Source organism: Mycteria americana, chromosome 3 (assembly GCF_035582795.1).
Source record: "Mycteria americana isolate JAX WOST 10 ecotype Jacksonville Zoo and Gardens chromosome 3, USCA_MyAme_1.0, whole genome shotgun sequence".
In the NCBI taxonomy this organism is placed as follows: Eukaryota; Metazoa; Chordata; class Aves; order Ciconiiformes; family Ciconiidae; genus Mycteria; species Mycteria americana.
The window spans coordinates 106,330,746-106,349,765 of NC_134367.1; the positions used below are offsets into that span (position 1 = coordinate 106,330,746).

A 19,020-nucleotide genomic window follows, 5' to 3' on the forward strand; every position below is an offset into this window, starting at 1 on the left:
AATCAGAATGTGTGTATACAACATGCACACACTTCTCTCTAAATTCAAAGACATCAGTAGGTGAAGTATTTTGTTCTTTGCTGTATACACATTTTTACAAACCATATTCCATGTGTCTCTAAATAGTAAAACAGAATTGTCTTTTAATAACACAGATCACAATTTGGCAAGTTTCACATGAAAGGATTTTTTTGTAAACCATTTATTTCAGTTTTTGTCAACAGAGTAGCTCTTCTAAGGAAATAATATTCTTACCAAAATTTCATCAAATTTCATTTTACTTACAGTGAGATGTAGAACAATTTGAAAAAAAAATCACTTCAGTTCACCACACAAATTCAAGTACAAGTTATAAATACTACAGCTACTCTCAATGTTCCGTACAAGCCATTTATGAGAATTTGAGGTCTGTTTACCTTTCTACACTTATTCATATTAAAACATACATGCAGTCCTGCACCTGAATTCAACTGGTTTCAATTATTTTTAGTTACTGTCTAATAATAAATTAGTTTTATTTTTGTTTCTAAATAACTAGTACACTTTTAAAAATTATTTCCTTTTAAATGTTAATCTCTCACAAAAATAAGCCTCAATTTTTTTAAAGTTTGTAATATGAATCATATAAAATTAAGTCTAATTTATGTTTTATTATAAGTACATATTTGTTTTTTGTATCTTTGTTTCGGAGAATTTGAAACACAATATGGTATCAGGAGACACAAAGTAGTGATTTTTTTTTTTTTTACAAAATAGATATATGTCTGTGTTTGAAGATTAAGTTTTCTTAATCTTTGCTGTATCTTCTGCTTATCCATATTCTTACTGTATATGCAACACTTACACCATCTTATATACATAATATAATCAGAACAGACTTAAGAACTTGCACAATTGCCCTAAGGAGAAGAAAGATGACAGGCATGCAATGAGAATAGAACCATCTTTCACGAGGGAGACCAAAACCTGAACTTCCTAGTGTTGCAAATCCCAGTAACTCCTTTCTAGCAAGCATCCCATCCTCACTTTAATTACAACATAGATGGCTTTACAGTCCTTACATTTTATTGTGCCCAATTTTACATCATACATCTCAAGGAAAAACCATCCCCTTTTCATAGATTCTTCCTATCCATTTACTGTTTAATTATGCTTTTTAAAATGAAAGTTAGGAAAACCTTTCAACCCTAGTAGTTCAGCCACTCTCCCCACCAAAATTTCCAATTTTGAGAACAGTCTCTTTTTTTTATTAAAATATATTTTAATTGTGCAATAATTCTTACCGAAGGACTAGACAGTTCATGAAAACATAACCACTTGAAATTTTCAAAAGTACACATAATAATGTTTTGGTTTTTAAAAAAAAAAAATCTAACCATAACACTGGTATATCCATGGCAGCCACAGTGTTCATTCTCCTCAGGCCACAGTCAAACAGGGCAGGGATTACAGCTGAGATAATTGCTACATGGCTGTCACTTCACTGAATAAATTAAAAACCTCTGGAATTAATACATTAATATCTAACTACATGAAAGCTGTTATGATGGAATTTATTTCCAGTTTTAATATAATTTTGTACTGTATATTGCTAACTCCTTTGCTCCTTTACTCTTTGTAATGAGAATTCCACCCACAGCAAGACTTCCAGGAAAGAGAAGAAAAGCCACAGATTCTTTTTAGTCCTATAAAATAGGGTATGCAAGCAAAAACTTGGAGCAGCTCTGCTACTGTCCTGGTTTCGGCTGGGATAGAGTTAGTTGTTTGGTTTTTTTCCTAGTAGCTGGTATAGAGCTGTGGTTTGGATTTAGTATGAGAATAATATTGATAACACACTGATGTTTTAGTTGTTGCTAAGTAATGCTTACACAAGGCAAGGACTTCTCAGCTTCTCATGCCCTGCCAGTGAGAAGCTGGGAGGGGGCACAGCCAGGACAGCTGACCCAAACTGGCCAAAGGGCTATTCCATACCATATGTTGTCATGCTCAGTATAGAAACTGGGGGGAGTTGGCCAGGCAGGCAGCAACCACTGCTCAGGAACTGGGTGGGCATTGGTCAGTGGGTGGTGAGCAATTCCATCGTGCATCACTTTTGTGTATTCTTTTATCATTATTACTATTTTCCCTTCCTTTCTGTCCTATTAAACTGTCTTTACCTCAACCCACAAATTTTACTTCCCCCCCCCCGCCCCCAATCCTCTCCCCCATCCTGCTGAGGGGGAAGGGAGGGGAGCGAGCTAACAGCCATGTGGTATTTAGCTGCTGGCTGGGGTTAAACCACAACAGCTACCCAAAAAGCTTCACAGCTTTATTTATACATTTGTGGAAACAAAGAAGAAATGAGTTTTATTATTAGTTACTATTACTAGCAAAGTGTCCCATAACTTGGTTTCACATGAGACTTGTGACCTCTGTTCACTAACCAAGCCTGTCCCCAGGAACTGACCAGCCACTGTACTCGCACTGACTGGCAGGCTGGTGGGTGGGTGCCTCTGGCATTATTAAAGGTCTGAGTTCCACTGCTGCTCTCTTTCAAAATGAGCAATCGAGATTTCTCCTCTGTTTAGTCACTTAAAATGCAAACAATTGCCAAAGCTTGCAGGAATTAAATATCAGATATATATGATATATATGAGATATATTGGATATTAAGTATCAGAATATACAGAACTCCATGCATTGCCAAATTTGGCTAAACTGGCCAAAGAGCTAAGCATTGAGGATAAGGGAGAAGGAGCAAAGGACAGGCTCTGATCATAAAAATCTCATTTCCAGCCTCACAGGAATTCATCTTTGGGATCATTCAGATGCTGACATCGAGAGCTTCAAGACTCCTACTACTACGCCTGAATCCTGCACTTAAAGGGTTATTGTTGTGTTTGGTGTTTGAACACACACTGATAAAAGACTGCAAAAGAAGTGTCACTTAGCATTTTAATGTGCACTTCAAATACATGTATTATGTTATTTTAAAGTAATTTCATATATACACTGAAAACTTCTCCTTACCAGTTTTAGATCCAAGCAATTTAACTCCCGTTAAAAATTGGCTTTGTTTTGTTTTTAAAAACTGAACTTTAAAAAATTAATCCTTTTTTTGGAATAATTATTAAACTGTATGCACACAAATGTACAGAATTAGAGAAGCTTTGTATACTTTTTATTTTTCCTCTTCCAACAAGTGTTGCTGAAGCATGAGTCTTATCCAAGATGCTTTGTTATCTCTCCATATCTTGTACAATCTTACAAAACTCATGTTTCCTTTTAAAATCTCAGCTTTTACTTTTAGAACATATTCTTAGGAACAGAGTTTGTTAGTTGTTTCCGATTCTTCTGGCTAAATCACGTCAAACAATAGAGGCACTACTGCATTTAAGTAAAGCTAGTTTAAAACCAGTTAAATTATTCACATACAAAATATTCAGATACAGTATGCACCTGAGAGGCTTAGATATGGTGGATTTATAATCACATTATGGAATGCAAATTTTCTAATTCAGTGGTTTCCAAACCTTTTGGTACAGATGACCATTGCAAGAAATTCAGTAGAATGACAGACTATCACTCAACCATGTGCACAAGCAGAAAACACTATGAAGATGAGAATGGTTTTAAAGGCTATTTATTGGGGCCAGAAACAAACATTTGAAGTACGATTTGAAAATGACAGCATTCAGTGTAATAAAACATTAAGCATTTTGAAGAGGAAGATGAATTTTTAAATCAATAATGTCTCTTTTGTGAAAAAATAAGAAGATACTCAGACTGTCCTGGAAGTAGCACAGTTTTGGAAGTCTACAAGAGAATTTTTGTATTGATCACTCTTGTCTCCACCCAAAAGCTAGCTACAGAATTTTTGAGTTGGAGAACTGTTACCCTTGTAGCATAACAGAAAATCTTTTATAAATAAAAAAGTGACACTATGGACATATGATAAAATATGCAATTGTTCCTAGCTCCAAGGAAATTTTTAACCATCTGTCTTTAGGTACCAAACTTGGGGGAACAGATTCCCAGTAGCATAAAAGAAGGAAGTTTTCTAAAGGCTTGCTGACAACACACACTCCTGTCTTGCATGTCAAAGTGAGATGTCTAAAGTTAAACTGGCTGCCCTGAAGGACTGCTTCTGCTCTAGTGATTAAGACATTAGTAACAATCTTTAAGACTTATGATTCATTTTGCTCTTTCAGCTGCTTATTGTCTGCAGTTGAGGGACAAAACTAGCATGTAATAAAAAGACTTAGAAGAATTTATCTGACAATTACTGGAGTTAGTCACTTACCAATACTGCTGTTATTATAGTAACCGATCTGTCCGCTCTGGTCAAAACCCCTGGGTACTCTCTGCATCTAAATTCTACCTCTCCAGTAAGGAAGAGGTTTAACAGTTTATAGATAAAATGCCTACAAAAAAACCAGGGACACTAGCACTGTCAAGCAACTGACCAAAATTATGTGTTTTAATATGAGTCTTTCTTGTTGACAGTTCTGCATTCAGAACCAGGCACATGGGATAAACATAATCAAGCTTACCAGGCCCTGCAGGTAACATCCCTTGTGTATGGTGGAGAAATGACTTACACCTTACTGTGTTGTCAAAACAGTACTTTGGAAACAATTACCATTGTAGTATGACTGCTGTCTGGAATGGATGGATGAGGTGTACTGCCAAAGGGTCATCATTCCCCCATTTTTCTAATGGTAAGCTCAGGTGTTTCTGAACTGTAAATTGGTTTTTGCATTTCGTAAATGATGTATATCCTTGGCAACCTGCAGACTTTTTATGCCCATGACACATAAGAACATACTGTCTAAATGGTGACTCTAAACACTGACAACCTTTCTGATGAAGAGAGATAATCAAAGCACCAATGTCTAGAAATTGGAAAAAACCTTAATTTTTGTCTGAGAACTGTCACCAGTTGAAACACCCAGAAAAACAACATATTAATCGTGAAACAATTAGAATGTATTATTTCAAGAAATTGTTTTCTTGGTTACTCCTCTGCTACATGACTATTTTATGCCGAATTCCTTAACCTGAGCAACTCATATATATTAAAAATAGTAAACTTAAGAGTAACTTGTTAAAAGAGATACTGTTGATGCTAGCATTTTAACTCTGGAATTAAAGAAAAATCCAAAGATTCCCAATACAAGCAACAGTAATAAAAGCAAACAAATATTAGCCAAAGTTTCTGTAAAAAGGAAGAGAAAGAATAACCTGTCACTCATGTTCTCATCTGAGCCTTTTTGCTCCTCATATTCCATTTTGTCCTTATTTGCTTGGTTCACTTCTTCATTTTCTATAACTACTCCTTCATCCAAGATTTCCGGTCCTTGTCGAGCTGCAGCTACTTTTCTTTTTTTCACTTTGCTCTTAGAAAACTCTTGGTGTTGGTATGATTTATTGTCATTGTCCATTTCTTGATCTCTGCTGTTATCCTGCTGTTGAGTTATTGTCAGTGCATTAGAGACTTCTGATGGCAGATCTATTGCCATCCGTTTTACCTTTCTTCTCCTGCGCAAAGTTCTGTTTCCCAAACTGTCAACAGCCAAATCTGGTTCATGCCACAGCGGTCTTTTGCCTCTAATGTTATTTAAGTTTGAGGAAGGCCTACGTTTAGCAACCAACAACTGATCATCAGAGTCACTGTGGTCTTTCTTATTACCATGATTGTCCCTGTAGTCTTTGTTTGATTCTTCTAAACTGGAATCAGAACCTTCACTCAAGCAATGACCAGTCTCCCAGGGATGATGGGTGGTAAATGAACGTCTTTTTCGTCCCCTCCTTTTCCTTGCCTGTCGCTTTAGAAGACAAGACACACTTCGAGAATGATCTCCAGTATCAGCAAAACCTCCTCTGGCTTGCTCTGAACTTTCTTCCAGTGCTGAGACTAGATCGTGAACCAGCTCCTCCATAGTCCTACTGAAATGCCTATGTATTTCAAGGAAAAAACATACAAGAAAACAATATATCAATCTGAAGTGTTAAGCATAAACTCTAAAACAATTTTACCTGCCAAAATCATTTTACTCACTTTAAGCAAGGTAGTCTTAATGTCCATCCTATAAAGATTATTGTATTTCTGCTGAGATAAAGCCTTGCCAACCAGTCCTATGCAATTTGCAACACATCAGTATACATTCCTTTGAAAAGGTATCTTCCCAAATTTGTGTCTTGGAAAGAGTGGGTTGGGGTGATTTCCCCCCCCCCCCCATTTGTTTTTTACCTCACTATTATTGTTTAGTTTTGACTCACCTCATCACATCTTTATGATTTTCAGGGATTCCACATGGTGAGAACATCAACAAAGACCATTCACTCTAACTGCAGGTAGGGAGCACATTTTAAATTTATGAATGGGAAATGGAATATATAATATTCCTCCTTGATAGTATGTTAGGGAATTCTGTTTAAGAGTTGTCATTATGATAAAATATTTTTAAGGATAATTATCTCTTGATGCTGCCTAAACGCCAAAATGAAGTTAAGACAGTAATTCTTTGATAATATGACTTTTTCTTTAATAGCAACTAATTCTGTCTTTCCAAATGGCTGATATCTGTTTGATTTTTTGAAAATATTGGTTCAGTGGAGTGATACTAAGTTGAGAGAATACCCTGCTACAGGTAATTCTAGAGTATTAAATGCAAAGTTTCCCACCACATGTAGGCACTCATTCACAGAATCACACACTTGTGTAAGGAAAAATATCCTTAAATGCACACTGTGTCTGATTAAGGCCTTATCATTTTAAGTGTTTTGCTCCCTCCTCAAATTTCACTAGCATTTACCCTGTCTTTAAGTCAGTATGCTTCAGTGAGTTCACCCATATTCACATGAACATAATTACAAAAAGAAGAGAAAACATTAAATGATTGCTGCTGAACTCTAATCCTTCTCTGAAGGCTGTGAACCTTCACTGTAAGCATAGCAATCAGATGATCATATCAAAGCATCTGAAGACCCCTTTCATTGAGGTAAAGCAGGGAATAACGTTCATGCTCTTTACTACATTACACCAACTGATAAATATGGAAGACACTCAGTAAGTTATGTAGAGGATGTTTAAAAGCAAGGCTCTTCACTTTGTTTTCCAATATAGATTGATGGAGGAATGAACAAATGGTTTTCTACCCATACCAGTGGAGTTGTAGATGTGAAGAAAATCTAGACACATAGCACACAGATTCCCTCTGACTTACCACAAACGCCAGTGTTAAGGGAATGCCAATGTTAAGGAAGCCAATTAACCTAGAAATTACTTCCAGAGACATGTGGCATCAAAACGATTTAAAACTAATTCTTACTTCAAGTCTTCAAAATTTCAATTACTGTGGAGGGTTTTTGGGGTGTGCGTGTGAGGTTCGTTTGGTTTTTCTTTCGTTTTTTTTTCTTGTGTAGTAGGAATTTCAACCACCAGTAGAGGCAAGTCCAGGAATATTTGTACAAGGTTTCTATGCATGATGCTTAAACAGATATATTAACTGACGTTTCTCAGTAGATATAACGACACAATGGGGAGGGCACTAGCCCCTTTAGCCTTATTGTTAAACACCCATGAAGACAGCTTTCCTCGCAGGTGCGCATATCAGAAATGAGATGCTCTTGAGATTTACGGGTCTTTCTAATACTTCTGCGCTAATATAACAGGAGCTATAAGATTCAAACAGACAAACTCCAGTACATTTGGGTTAATTTGAGACATCAATTCCCCCAGCTGCCTGCCCAGCCCTTCTGCCACAGGCTTTCACATTTATAGCAAACTGATAGAAGTGGAGGTGCACCAAAAACTGAACTAGTAAGCTTAAACCCACATTCAGCTCTCAAAACGAACAGGTTTCTGCTAACATGCCAGAATATGACTAGCATATATACACTCTTGCAGCCCATTCTGCTACTGCCCCTGCAGCACAAAGTAAAAGAGAAAGGAAAGACAGGGACACTCGTGTCTTACACCACAGTTTATGATTAAATCAATCAGTTCCATACCCCTAATCCATACAGATAACTACATCACTAAAATCAACGTAGCTCCTAGAGCGGACATACCAATTTACTCCAGATAATGGCATAAGTGAATGGTGGTGAAGTTGCCTTAGTTCTACCAAATACTTCAAGATCAAACACAATACATCCAGCTTGAATTTATATATCTGATTTAAACTTGCCTTGAATTCCCCTCAAAATACTGTCAATATAGATGGTGCCAGATCAAAAGATGAAACTCAAGAGGAGTGAACATCCTTAAGTGTTTTTGAAGTAAAGGGATAATATCATTCTTAAAAAGCCCTGAGCAGTAAGGCACTTACTTTCCATCAGACTACAACTTTGAATCGTATGCACTCCTGCAATTAATCTTTTTATTGAATATCAGGTCTCTTCATTGCAACTCCTGAACTAAGATCTGCACAGGGCAGCGACCTTGTTTACCCTAAAAATTACAGCCATGGTCTCATGTATAATATAACTGTATCCTAACTGCATTACCTCTTGGACAGATCAGACAAATTATTATAATTACTTCAACACATTTCCTTAGGATGATTATGAGAATTACTTGATCTATTTGGGACACTGGAAGGTCCTTTGTAATAGACTGAGAATACAATACACATATGACTTCAGCTTTTTATTCATATTACACTTTCAACATGCCAGTGATCCACATTAAAACTCCTTCTCCTGAAAATCCAAGAAATATTTGGATTAATTTTATTGGAGATCTCATTTCTCTTGCTATAATCGAACAAAAAAAAGGCAACAGCAACTAGATAGAACAGTTAATCCAAAACCTGTCTCCAACATTGAACAGCTTATTTCCATTACAGCATTATTTATCAGAAACTCAATTTTGCAAATTTCTCCATTGTTCACAAGCAGCTGTCAAGCTTGTATTCCAAACCTATAAAGTAATTTTAATCATCACTGCAGATGTTACTGTAACAAAAATATTTGCATTTGAAATAGGCTGAAAAATAACTACAAGAAGTATTAAAGACATTACCAGTGAGTATCAATTGCATTCACTAAGATGAGAAATTTCAAAGGTTGTAATAAGGAATGTAGAACAACATATTGAGGTACATAAAATATTAAGTTGAGCCATAGTTTAGCATGACTCACATAAGGCTATAAAAACGCTGCTACAGCAACAGCCCACAGCTAGCAATAAACTGTAATGTCTTCACTAGGAGAAGATTTTACTTTACTATAAGAAAATCTAGTTTGCCTACACTGACCTTTACATTTACCTGAAGCAATTTTAGTGTAGTTCACCAAAGGCTGACACATTTCCTTTCTAATCCTTACCAGAACAGACCATAAAAGTACTATTGCAGGAAACAGTGTAACTGCTTTTACCTACCCCAAAACAGTTCACGCAGCTTGTGTTCAGCATTAATACTTGTATTGAAACTCCTAATGGAAATAATAGGCACTTGCTTTTTCAGTGAAAATCAAATATCATTTTTGTTCACTTGCCACCTAAAGCATGTAACAATGTAGAGCTCTGACTGCTCACAAAATATTTAACAAACACACACACAGTGACGGGAAAGCTAATTTAGTTGCACAACTCGTAAGGAAAGGCAGTATCTTTTACTAAACTGACAGCTGCATTTACATTTACTTTCTAGTTCTATACATTTTCATGTTAAATAGGTATAGGGTTTCTTGTAGCTGAAGTTATGCTGCATCTTTGTCTCATCAATTCTGAAAAGAACCATGATTTTTGCTGCCTTCACAACTCACCCTGATCCCAAGGAAAAAAAAAAAAAAATCAAGAAGTTCCTTGAACACCAGAATTATAAAATCTGACTTTCTATAATCTTTTCCCATATGGATTCTGTGATGTCTCATAACACAGCTGTACTCACAGTGTACCTTTATCCTCAGAAAGGTACTAATTTGAAACCCATTTCTCCACCTCAGAAGTTATTTTCACAAAGCTTTAAAAACATTAGTTTTGAGACCTCTGCTTTACTGATGAACGTGACTGAAATTTGGATTGAACAGGTGCAAGTATTTGGGAGGGAGCACCAGATGATAAACCTCACCACCTTGCCTGAAGAATTTAGATTCAAAAAAGAGAACTGTCATGGTTCTTGGGATACACAAAGGGGAAAGCAAAACAGAGCAACACAACTTAGTTAAAAGTACTAAATAGATAGCAAGAGACTCTGGTAGATGAGGAAATAACTGATAAACCTATGTTATGTAGAAGTTTATGGTATACATCAGAAACAGAAGTTGTGCCTAGATTATTTAAACTCGGCTGTCATCAAACGGCCATCACCAAGAGGAGGACACAAAGCATCCAGTTCCACATCCACACCTATTTATGTCCTTAGGCATTGTCCACTGGATAACCAGGTAGACAGAGCTACACAACAACCAAAATGCATTCTACCCTGTACCAACCATCACTGGGGGGTATAAAAGCTAGCTATCGAGCTACAGAGAATCCCCCTATTCTTCCACTTCTGAGGATCCTGCCCAATACTTCCTGTAAAGACAACACACTGGCAACACATTCATAGTAAATCTGACATGCAGACAAAAGAAACTTAATACAAATGTAATTTTATATGATAAAATTGAAAAAATGCGACAGTGTCAGAAACTTTCAGAAATTAAATGTCAGAAAACATAATTATTTTGAGTTTCATATAAGATAGCGTGAACAGTTACAAGAATTGAGGACTCTTGAGACAAACCAGGATACTATGTTGGAGCACATCTGTATCTGAAAAGGGAAAACAAACCCCAAATCCCAGGCTATTTCTCATCTTGCAGGTATGCCAACTCTCCTTTTTTGCAGTCAGTTACGTGTGTATATAGATCAGTTTCACAAAACAATAAAAGTATAGGGGGAGTTTAAAAAAATGAAAATTTATGAAAGTCATTGTTCTACAATTAAAGACATAATTACTACACTTGCTGGAAATTTCTACGAATTCTTTTTTATATCAAATATACAGCTCCCATACATTTAATGTGTACAATTACTAGCAACATTTTTTTCCTTCAATCACATACCACACATCAATCCTTGGTACCAACTCCGTATTTGAGAAACCTCTTTAGACAAGCGTTTAAGTTTCCTTACACTTGTCCTATACAAGAAAAAGTTATTAGTATTTGAGGAATGATGGAATTTTATTAACTGATTATGTCACTGATCCCCTAAAAATTAGGGCCAGACAAGCTTGCAGTAAGTACGTCTGACTTTTCTACAACTGCTGCTTATCTAAGAAGGCACAACAACAAATACTATCAACTCTACCCGTATTTAACAGTGAGAAAGTGTTCAGTATAGAGCAATGGTATGCAGTCAGAAAGATGCTGACATGAACTGCATTTAATAAGACCCTAACGCAAATGAATTGGTCAGCCAGAAATGAGATTTAGAGCAATTTATCATGAGAGGTAGCAATTCTTGCAATCCCATTGCTTCCATTTACTGATATGCTTGCCCTTTTCAGATGTATGACTTCATTAATTAATTGTCAAGGTGGAGAATCACATGAACTGTCATATGATGGTAATATGCTATAGCACCAAAGTCATTATCAAAAGAATTAGAGTGCCCAGTAAGTACCCAAAATGCAACCTATTCCTAAATTGTCACATGTATTCACAATACAAATGAAAAACATTCAGCTTCAGAGGAGCTTTACCACCCAAAGTGAACACTCTTATTCTGTGGCTGTTCAGAATCTACTCACTTCTTTAAGGTCTTAATTTTTTTAGAATCATGGAATTGTTTAGGTTGGAAAAGACCTTCAAGATCATCAAGTCCAACTGTTAACCTAGCACTGCCAAGTCCACCACTAAACCATGTCCCCAGGTGCCACATCTACACGTCTTTTAAATACCTCCAGGGATGGCGACTCAACCACTTCCCTGGGCAGCCTGTTCCAATGCCTGACAACCCTTTCAGTGAAGTAAAATTTCCTAATATCCAATCTAAACCTCCCCTGGCGCAACTTGAGGCCATTTCCTCTTCTCCTATTGCTTGTTACTTGGGAGAAGAGACCAAAGAGACCACCCCACCCCACCCCCCTCCTTCCAGGTGGTTGTAGAGAGCAATAAGGTCTCCCCTTAGCCTCCTTTTCTCAAGGGTAAACAACCCCAGTTCTCTCAGCCACTCCTCATTAGACTTGTGCTCCAGACCCTTCACCAGCTTCGTTGCCCTTCTCTGGACACGCTCCAGCACCTCCATGTCTCTCTTGTAGTGAGGGACCCAAAACTGAACACAGTATTCAAGGTGTGGCCTCACCAGAGCCAAGTACAGGGGCAGGATCACTTCCCTAGTCCTGCTGGCCACACTATTTCTGATACAAGCCAGGATGCTGTTGGCTTTCTTGGCCGCCTGGGCACACTGCTGGCTCATATTCAGCTGGCTGTCAACCAACACCCCCAGGACCTTTTCTGCCAGGCAGCTTTCCAGCCACTCTTCCCCAAGCCTGTAGCGTTGCATGGGGTTGTTGTGACCCAAGTGCAGGACCTGGCACTTAGCCTTGCTGAACCTCACACAATTGGCCTCGGCCCATCGATCCAGCCTGTCCAGATCCCTCTGTAGACCCTTCCTCCCCTCAAGCAGATCAACACTCCCACTCAACTTGTTTAGAAAGTACAAGTTCTTGATTTTCTACATCAAGTTTTAGACATAGAAAAAATATTTTCCTGCATTTCACTCAAATGTGTTTCATTTAACAGACAGCTTCTGAAATAACTTATGTATAAGAACAACAAAAGAGAGTAGCTCTGAGGAATAGTCAGATATTTAACAGATATTCCTTCAGAACTGCTAAAATCACAGTCCTATAGAAAAGATTTCAATAATTCTCTCTGTACTGAATTCCTCTGGAACTAAATTACTTTATGTGGACACAAAATAGTAAAATTTAAAGACAAATGACAGATTAAGTATATAACGAAAACTTTCTCAGAGTACAGATACAAGTTTGGAATGTCTTAGGCAATGTTTCTACTGTATGCAGCATTAGTAGTGAAATAAAAATACTTCTGCCACTAGAGCATACCTCATTTTCTAAAGCATTCTGAATTACACTAACAAAAGTTACATTTACACCAGGCAAATTCACATGCCTAGTAATACCACCAAACTACTTCTGGTAGTTTCTAGCAAATATGTATCATCTAGGCAAATAAAATCCCTCTTTGAAAGCTTTCTCATTTCAAAAAATGTAAAGAAGCCATGAAAATACCCACAGGAAAAAAAAGCGGCAGTATCAGCAGAAGTGGAGGAGGAATAGAGTTTCCTATGTAAGAAAACTAAATATTAAGCCTTTCTATTTCTCTGCTTCCCCATCCCCAGAAAAGAAACAAAGAAAAACATAAAATAAAATCTATTTCAGATCTGGGAACTCTATCAGCAGGTGTCTGTATACATAACATAGCCTCGAGATTATCAACATTCAAGAAAAAAAACACAAACAAAACCCCACCACTCTCCTCTCCACCTCCATTAATAAAAGTGAAATGAGCTAGAAGTTATATACATCAGTTGATACCTAACATATCACAAGATACCCAACATTTCCAGAAGGAAATGAAAGGCTTCCCAGCTAGTTGTCTGGGACACGTGGCTTCCATCAAGTCTCTTCACTACCAGTCTTTATACCTCCATGGCCCATTAACAGAAGTCACTTTTCCCTTTTTCTATTCTGTTACTTAGTTTCCCCTCTTCACAGTTCAACAATAAAAACAATATGGCCTTTGGTGTCACTATGCTAATATATGGAATTACATAAAACAGTACCTCTGTGAACTATATTGCAGTAAAACTACCCCTACTTTCCTTGCTCGTTGGCCACAGCTGCACTTGTTGATTCTTGGTTTGCAAGAAAAAAAGCTTCAGAGCAGCAACCACACCAACTGGTTGTTTCTGCAGCATACTCTGCAAAGCGTTTAGGCCGTAGAGGGTCTACCACAATTAGAAAAACCCAAAACACACACAAAAAACGGAATAAGCTTGTGACAAAGTTTTGATTTATCGTTTGCCTGCTGTCCTTTTTTAGCAACGAGGGGAAGTTTCTTCCTCCAGTCCACTGCTCGCTTATAAGCGCGGCGAGCCGTTGAGACGCGCCAGCGGCACCCGCCAGGCCTCCAACCCTTCTTCCCTCGAAGGCCTTGGGCGGAGAGGAAAGCACCGATATCTCTCCCCCGACCTAATCGGCACCAACAGGCAGGCGCAGGCCGGGAAAGGCCTGGCAGCCCGCCGGGCAGCAGGGAGGGCCGGCCGGGACGGGGGCAGCAGTTGCCCCCACGTTTCCACTCCCCACACACGGCGCGGAGATGGTGTTTTTGATCGCCTCCCCCAAATACCGGCCCCGCCCCCGCGGCCCCGCGAGAGGGCAGGGGGCGGCGGAGACGTCCCCCCCGGGCCCGCGGGCGGCCCCGCCGAGCGGCCTCGGGGCCCCCCGGTCTCCGCACCGCGCCCCCCGGGCCTGGGCTTACCAGCTCTTTCTCGCCGCCTGAGCTCGGGTCGGGGTAGGCTCAGCGACCCGGAACATGAACCCGGCGCCTCCCCCGGCCGCTCCCCGGGGAGGCTGGCGCCACTTCGCAGAGACTGGGCCGAGGGGAGACGGGGCGGGGGCCAGCGGCAGCGCCGGAGGCTGGCGGGCGAGGACCGGGAGGGGAGGACGCGGGCAGCCAGCGCTGCTCCTCAGTCCCCCATGATGAGAGCCCGGAAGCAGCTGCGGCACGGGAGGAAGCTGGGCGCGACCATCTCTCCTCTTCCCCTCCCTCTTCGGACCGCTGCCCAGGGCTGCCGTGTCCCCTTCTGCACCCCCCGCCTTGGCCCTGCTTCTGCCCCGATCCCATTCCGCGGGGCTTCCGCTGCAGCCGGTGCCCCGCCGTTCCCTGCCGGCAGGGCTGCAGTGGGGAGTGCCACCCCCACGCCCGCGCGGAGTGGTACGGTCCCGTTGCCATGGTGGCGGCGTCGGGCGGGCGGGAGGGAGTGAGCATGGCCGCCCTGGCCCGGCTTCAGGCGAGGCTATCGGGGCTGCGGGAGGAGTATTTCCGTAGGAACAGGTAACCGGGTCGTGCCGGTGTTGTGGCGGGACGTACCTCCTCATGCTGGGCTGGGGCTAGGGCTAGGGCTAGGGCTAGGGCTAGGGCTAGGGCTAGGGCTAGGGCTAGGGCTAGGGCTGGGGCTGGCGGGACGGGCAGCCCCCGGTCTCCCCCAGCAACGAGATGGCGGCCCTCTCGCTGAAAACGGTTTAGCTTTAAAACCCCTCCCAAGAGCACCCCCTCCCCGCCCAGATATTGCCAGAGTGATCTGAGGAGACCTGATGGCAGCGGCACAGTTTCTTTAGGGTGTCCGTTTATGCGTTTATGCACTGAAAATAGTCCGTGTTCCGCACTTCCCCCGCCCCGTGCTAATTGTGAGGGAAAAGGAGCCTCTGGAAACTCCCGAGAGTCGCTGAGCCTCGCGAGCTGGGCCCCCCTCCCGCCCCGGCAGCCGGCCCCCCTTCTCCCGCCCCGGGAGCCGGCCTCCCCTCTCCCGCCCCGGCAGCCGCCCCCCCTTCTCCCGCCCCGGGAGCCGGCCCCCCTTTCCCGCCCACGCTCCGGCGGCGCAGGTCTTGCCAGAGGCTTGCTCATACTGAGCCCCCCGGAGCGGGACGCAAGCCGTGAGCCCCTGCTCTCGTGGCTCAAATCTGTAACTTTTACTGGACGTTTAGTTTATCCTGTTGAAAGGCACCTCTTTTTTTTTTTTTAGTTAATTGACAGAGAACCCCCCAGCTTCTGAGCGAGTTGATGTTTATTATCCACACTGTTTAAACTTGAGTTTCGTTTCTAAATTAGATTATGCGGCTTGAGTTTCTAGTACCTGGGACATGTTTTGGTTTTTTCTACTAAGTCAAGGAGATGTTTATTCTACCAAAGATCCAAAATGTTCCGCATAGAGAGCGGCGGGCACATCGATCAGATCGCCTGTTACCCTTCTCTTCACCAAGTGGGACAGTTTGTGCTGCTGAGTTTTCTGACTGCTAAGATGGTGGTGGCCAACTTTTACCAGATCAGATTTTAGGAAATAAAATGTTTTAAGGCCTATTTTAATATTGCATAGATTTGTCCTGTAAACCCTTTTATTCAACTGCATTGTTGCTGCTGCTGTAAGTGTAATGCTAATACTCAAACAGAAAAAAAACATATTTAGCATAGTTGTAGGGGTCTTTTTTCTTTACTAATTGTGAATCATTTGTTTTAGAATCCAATTACAACATCATTAGCATGAATAACAAAGCTCCCGAACATCTCTGAAAGTTACACTGAGTTCAAGTCCTGCCTGCATATAAAGTGTTTTCTTTCCTGTTCTTTCCCTGAACTTTAGCTCGTACTCTTGTGGCTGTACACACAGCAGTTCACTAAACAAGCATCAGTTACAGAAGACTATGCTTGTATTTCACATATTTCAGGTTAGAAAGAGCAGGCTGAGCCAGACATGGAAATCCATTGGAGGGCAGCATGCTTGATGTTTGGGGATTTGTTTTTTGGCAGAGCTTTCCAAAAATGAATTGTTTCCCTTTTAAGAATAGGCTATAATCCATCAGCTTCTTGAAACTCAGATTTTCACCTGAGAATTTATATGAGAGGCTTCAAACAGTCCAGCTCAGCAACTGAAGGGCTGATCAGTAATCTGATCTTTGTTCTTTAGGGTGAAAATCTTGGACTACTTCAACACAGCTGTCAGTAAAATCCTGAAACAAATCAGAATATCTTGTTTAGAGATTTTGGTAGATCCTTATTTAAATTTTAAACTTAACAAATAAGTTTTGAGCATTAAAGTGTGTCAAATTTGCACTGGTCTTTGAAGTATTTTTGAAGCATTTGTATTTTGAAGTCAGACAACAGCTTTACTTTCCCTTTCAGAACTATGCTTTGTCTACATAATGTAATAGATCTATTAAAATTGCCAAATCTGGGATAATCTGTGGATAGTCAGTGTAAACTGTGCAGCCACTCATCATCCAAAATAATTTGAGGGCATTCAGGTAAAAATACATAATACTGTAAAAAAAGTGGTTGCTTACTCTATAAAGTCAGTATTCTGCAGTGAAATATCAGATTCCCGAAAAGATCTGAGTTGATCTGAAGCATCAGAAGGTGCAGAAGAATATAGATTACCAAGTATTTACCTTTATTTGTATGAGTTGCCCTGTTTGCAAATACCTCCAAGGGTAAGACCTGAAGGATTTAGTTCCATGTGTGTCAAACACATTTTAAGACAAAAGAAAAATATTTCTTTCTTCACCTATCTATCAAGACCTAAAAGCAGAATTCTGTAGAACATCTAGAACACACAAACCCTCCAGAGCAGCTTGACCTAAAGCAACACTCGTGAAAACTAAGTACTTGTGGTGGGTTGACCCTGGCTGGATGCCAGGTGCCCACCAAGCCGCTCTATCACTCCCCTCCTCAGCTGGACAGGGGAGAGAAAATACAGCAAAAGGCTCGTGGGTTGAGATAAGGACAGGGAGAGATCACTCACCAATTACCATCACGGGCAAAATAGACTCAACTTGGGGAAAATTAATTTAATTTATTGCCAATCAAATCAGAGCAGGATAATGAGAAATAAAAACTGAATCTTAAAACACCTTCCCCCCACCCCTCCCTTCTTCCCGAGCTCAACTTTACTCCTGATTTCTCTACCTCCTCCCCCCAGGTAGCACAGGGGGACGGGGAATGGGGGTTGTGGTCAGTTCATCACACGTTGTCTCTGCCACTCCTTCCTCCTCAGGGGGAGGACTCCTCACACTCTTCCCCTGCTCCAGCGTGGGGTCCCTCCCACGGGAGACAGTCCTCCGTAAACTTCTCCAACGTGTGTCCTTCCCATGGGCTGCAGTTCTTCACGAGCTGCTCCAGCGTTGGTCCTTCCATGGGGTGCAGTCCTTTAGGAGTAGACTGCTCTGATGTGGGTCCCCCACAGGGTCACAAGTCCTGCCAGCAAACCTGCTCCGGCGTGGGCTCCTCTCTCCACGGGTCCACAGGTCCTACCAGGAGCCTGCTCCAGCGTGGGCTTCCCATGGGGTCACAGCCTCCTTCAGGCATCCACCTGCTCCGGTGTGGGGTCCCCCACGGGCTGCAGGTGGATACCTGCTCCACCGTTAACCCCCATGGGCTGCAGGGGGACAGCCTGCCTCACCATGGTCTTCACCACGGGCTGCAGGGTAATCTCTGCTCCTGCACCTGGAGCACCTCCTCCCCCTCCTTCTTCACTGACTTTGGTGTCTGCAGAGTTGTTTCTCTCACGTATTCTGACTCCTCTTCTGACTGCTGCTGGTGTTGCACAGTTCCCCCCCCCCCCCTTCTTAAATACATTATCACAGAGGCACTACCACCATCGCTGATGGGCTCAGCCTTGGCCAGTGGCAGGTCCGTCTTGGAGCCAGCTGGCATTGGCTCTATTGGACATAGGGGAAGCTTCTAGCAGCTTCTCGCAGAAGCCACCCCTGTAGCCGCTCCGCTACCAAAACCTTGTCACGCAAACCCAATATAGTACTCTTGCTAGCAATTACTGCTGCAGGAGGAACATAGTAATTGAAGTACCTTAAAGTAAATCCCCAAATTAGAAATCCCCAAATTTATCTTTCAAAATGCATTTGCCATTTTAGGACTCTACACCTATTCCATTAAAAATTAGGGCAGGTTGATGACTGTATTATCTTGCCCATTGGTTGTGGTTAGACAGGTTTACCTGATCTTCATAACATTTTTCTGATCTTAATAACGTTCCTGTTGTGCTTTATGCAGAACTCTGTTTATATCAGAGGTATGAGGTCTCCTAAACTAACTGTGTCTTTTTAGGGAAAGCACCTTTCTAGGGAAGGACTTGCCCAATGACGGCACAATGCAAAAATGCCGTAAGCCTGCACCTTGAGAAATACCCTGTCAGGATAAGCATTAGAATATACAGGATCTGTTAGTGCATTCTCTTATTTTAAGTGTTAAATAATTTTATCACTTACTCATTCCAGAATC

General features: G+C 41.2%; 2 protein-coding genes across 5 annotated transcripts in view; one reads left to right on the top strand and one right to left on the bottom strand.

Moving 5' to 3' along the window:
• GPATCH2 (G-patch domain containing 2) overlaps positions 1–14,892 on the bottom strand; it is a 131,558-nt gene extending 116,666 nt beyond the window's left edge. The window contains exons 1-4 of one of the 4 annotated variants that reach the window (XM_075496442.1): positions 14,491–14,750; positions 13,832–13,957; positions 6,262–6,330; positions 5,224–5,937 (exon numbers count right to left, since the gene is read on the bottom strand). In XM_075496442.1, the coding sequence (XP_075352557.1) occupies positions 5,224–5,937; positions 6,262–6,308 (761 nt within the window). In that variant the 5' untranslated portion in view covers positions 6,309–6,330; positions 13,832–13,957; positions 14,491–14,750. Of the gene's footprint in view, positions 1–5,223; positions 5,938–6,261; positions 6,331–13,831; positions 13,958–14,490 lie in introns of all 4 variants that reach the window. The other 3 variants (XM_075496443.1, XM_075496441.1, XM_075496444.1) reach the window with 3 other exon arrangements.
• A 100-nt stretch (positions 14,893–14,992) lies between these two features.
• The window catches only part of SPATA17 (spermatogenesis associated 17), a 101,395-nt gene continuing 97,367 nt past the window's right edge, over positions 14,993–19,020 (top strand). The window contains exon 1 of the mRNA XM_075497424.1: positions 14,993–15,066. Coding sequence (XP_075353539.1) covers positions 14,999–15,066 — 68 coding nt within the window. The 5' untranslated portion in view covers positions 14,993–14,998. The remainder of the gene's footprint in view (positions 15,067–19,020) is intronic.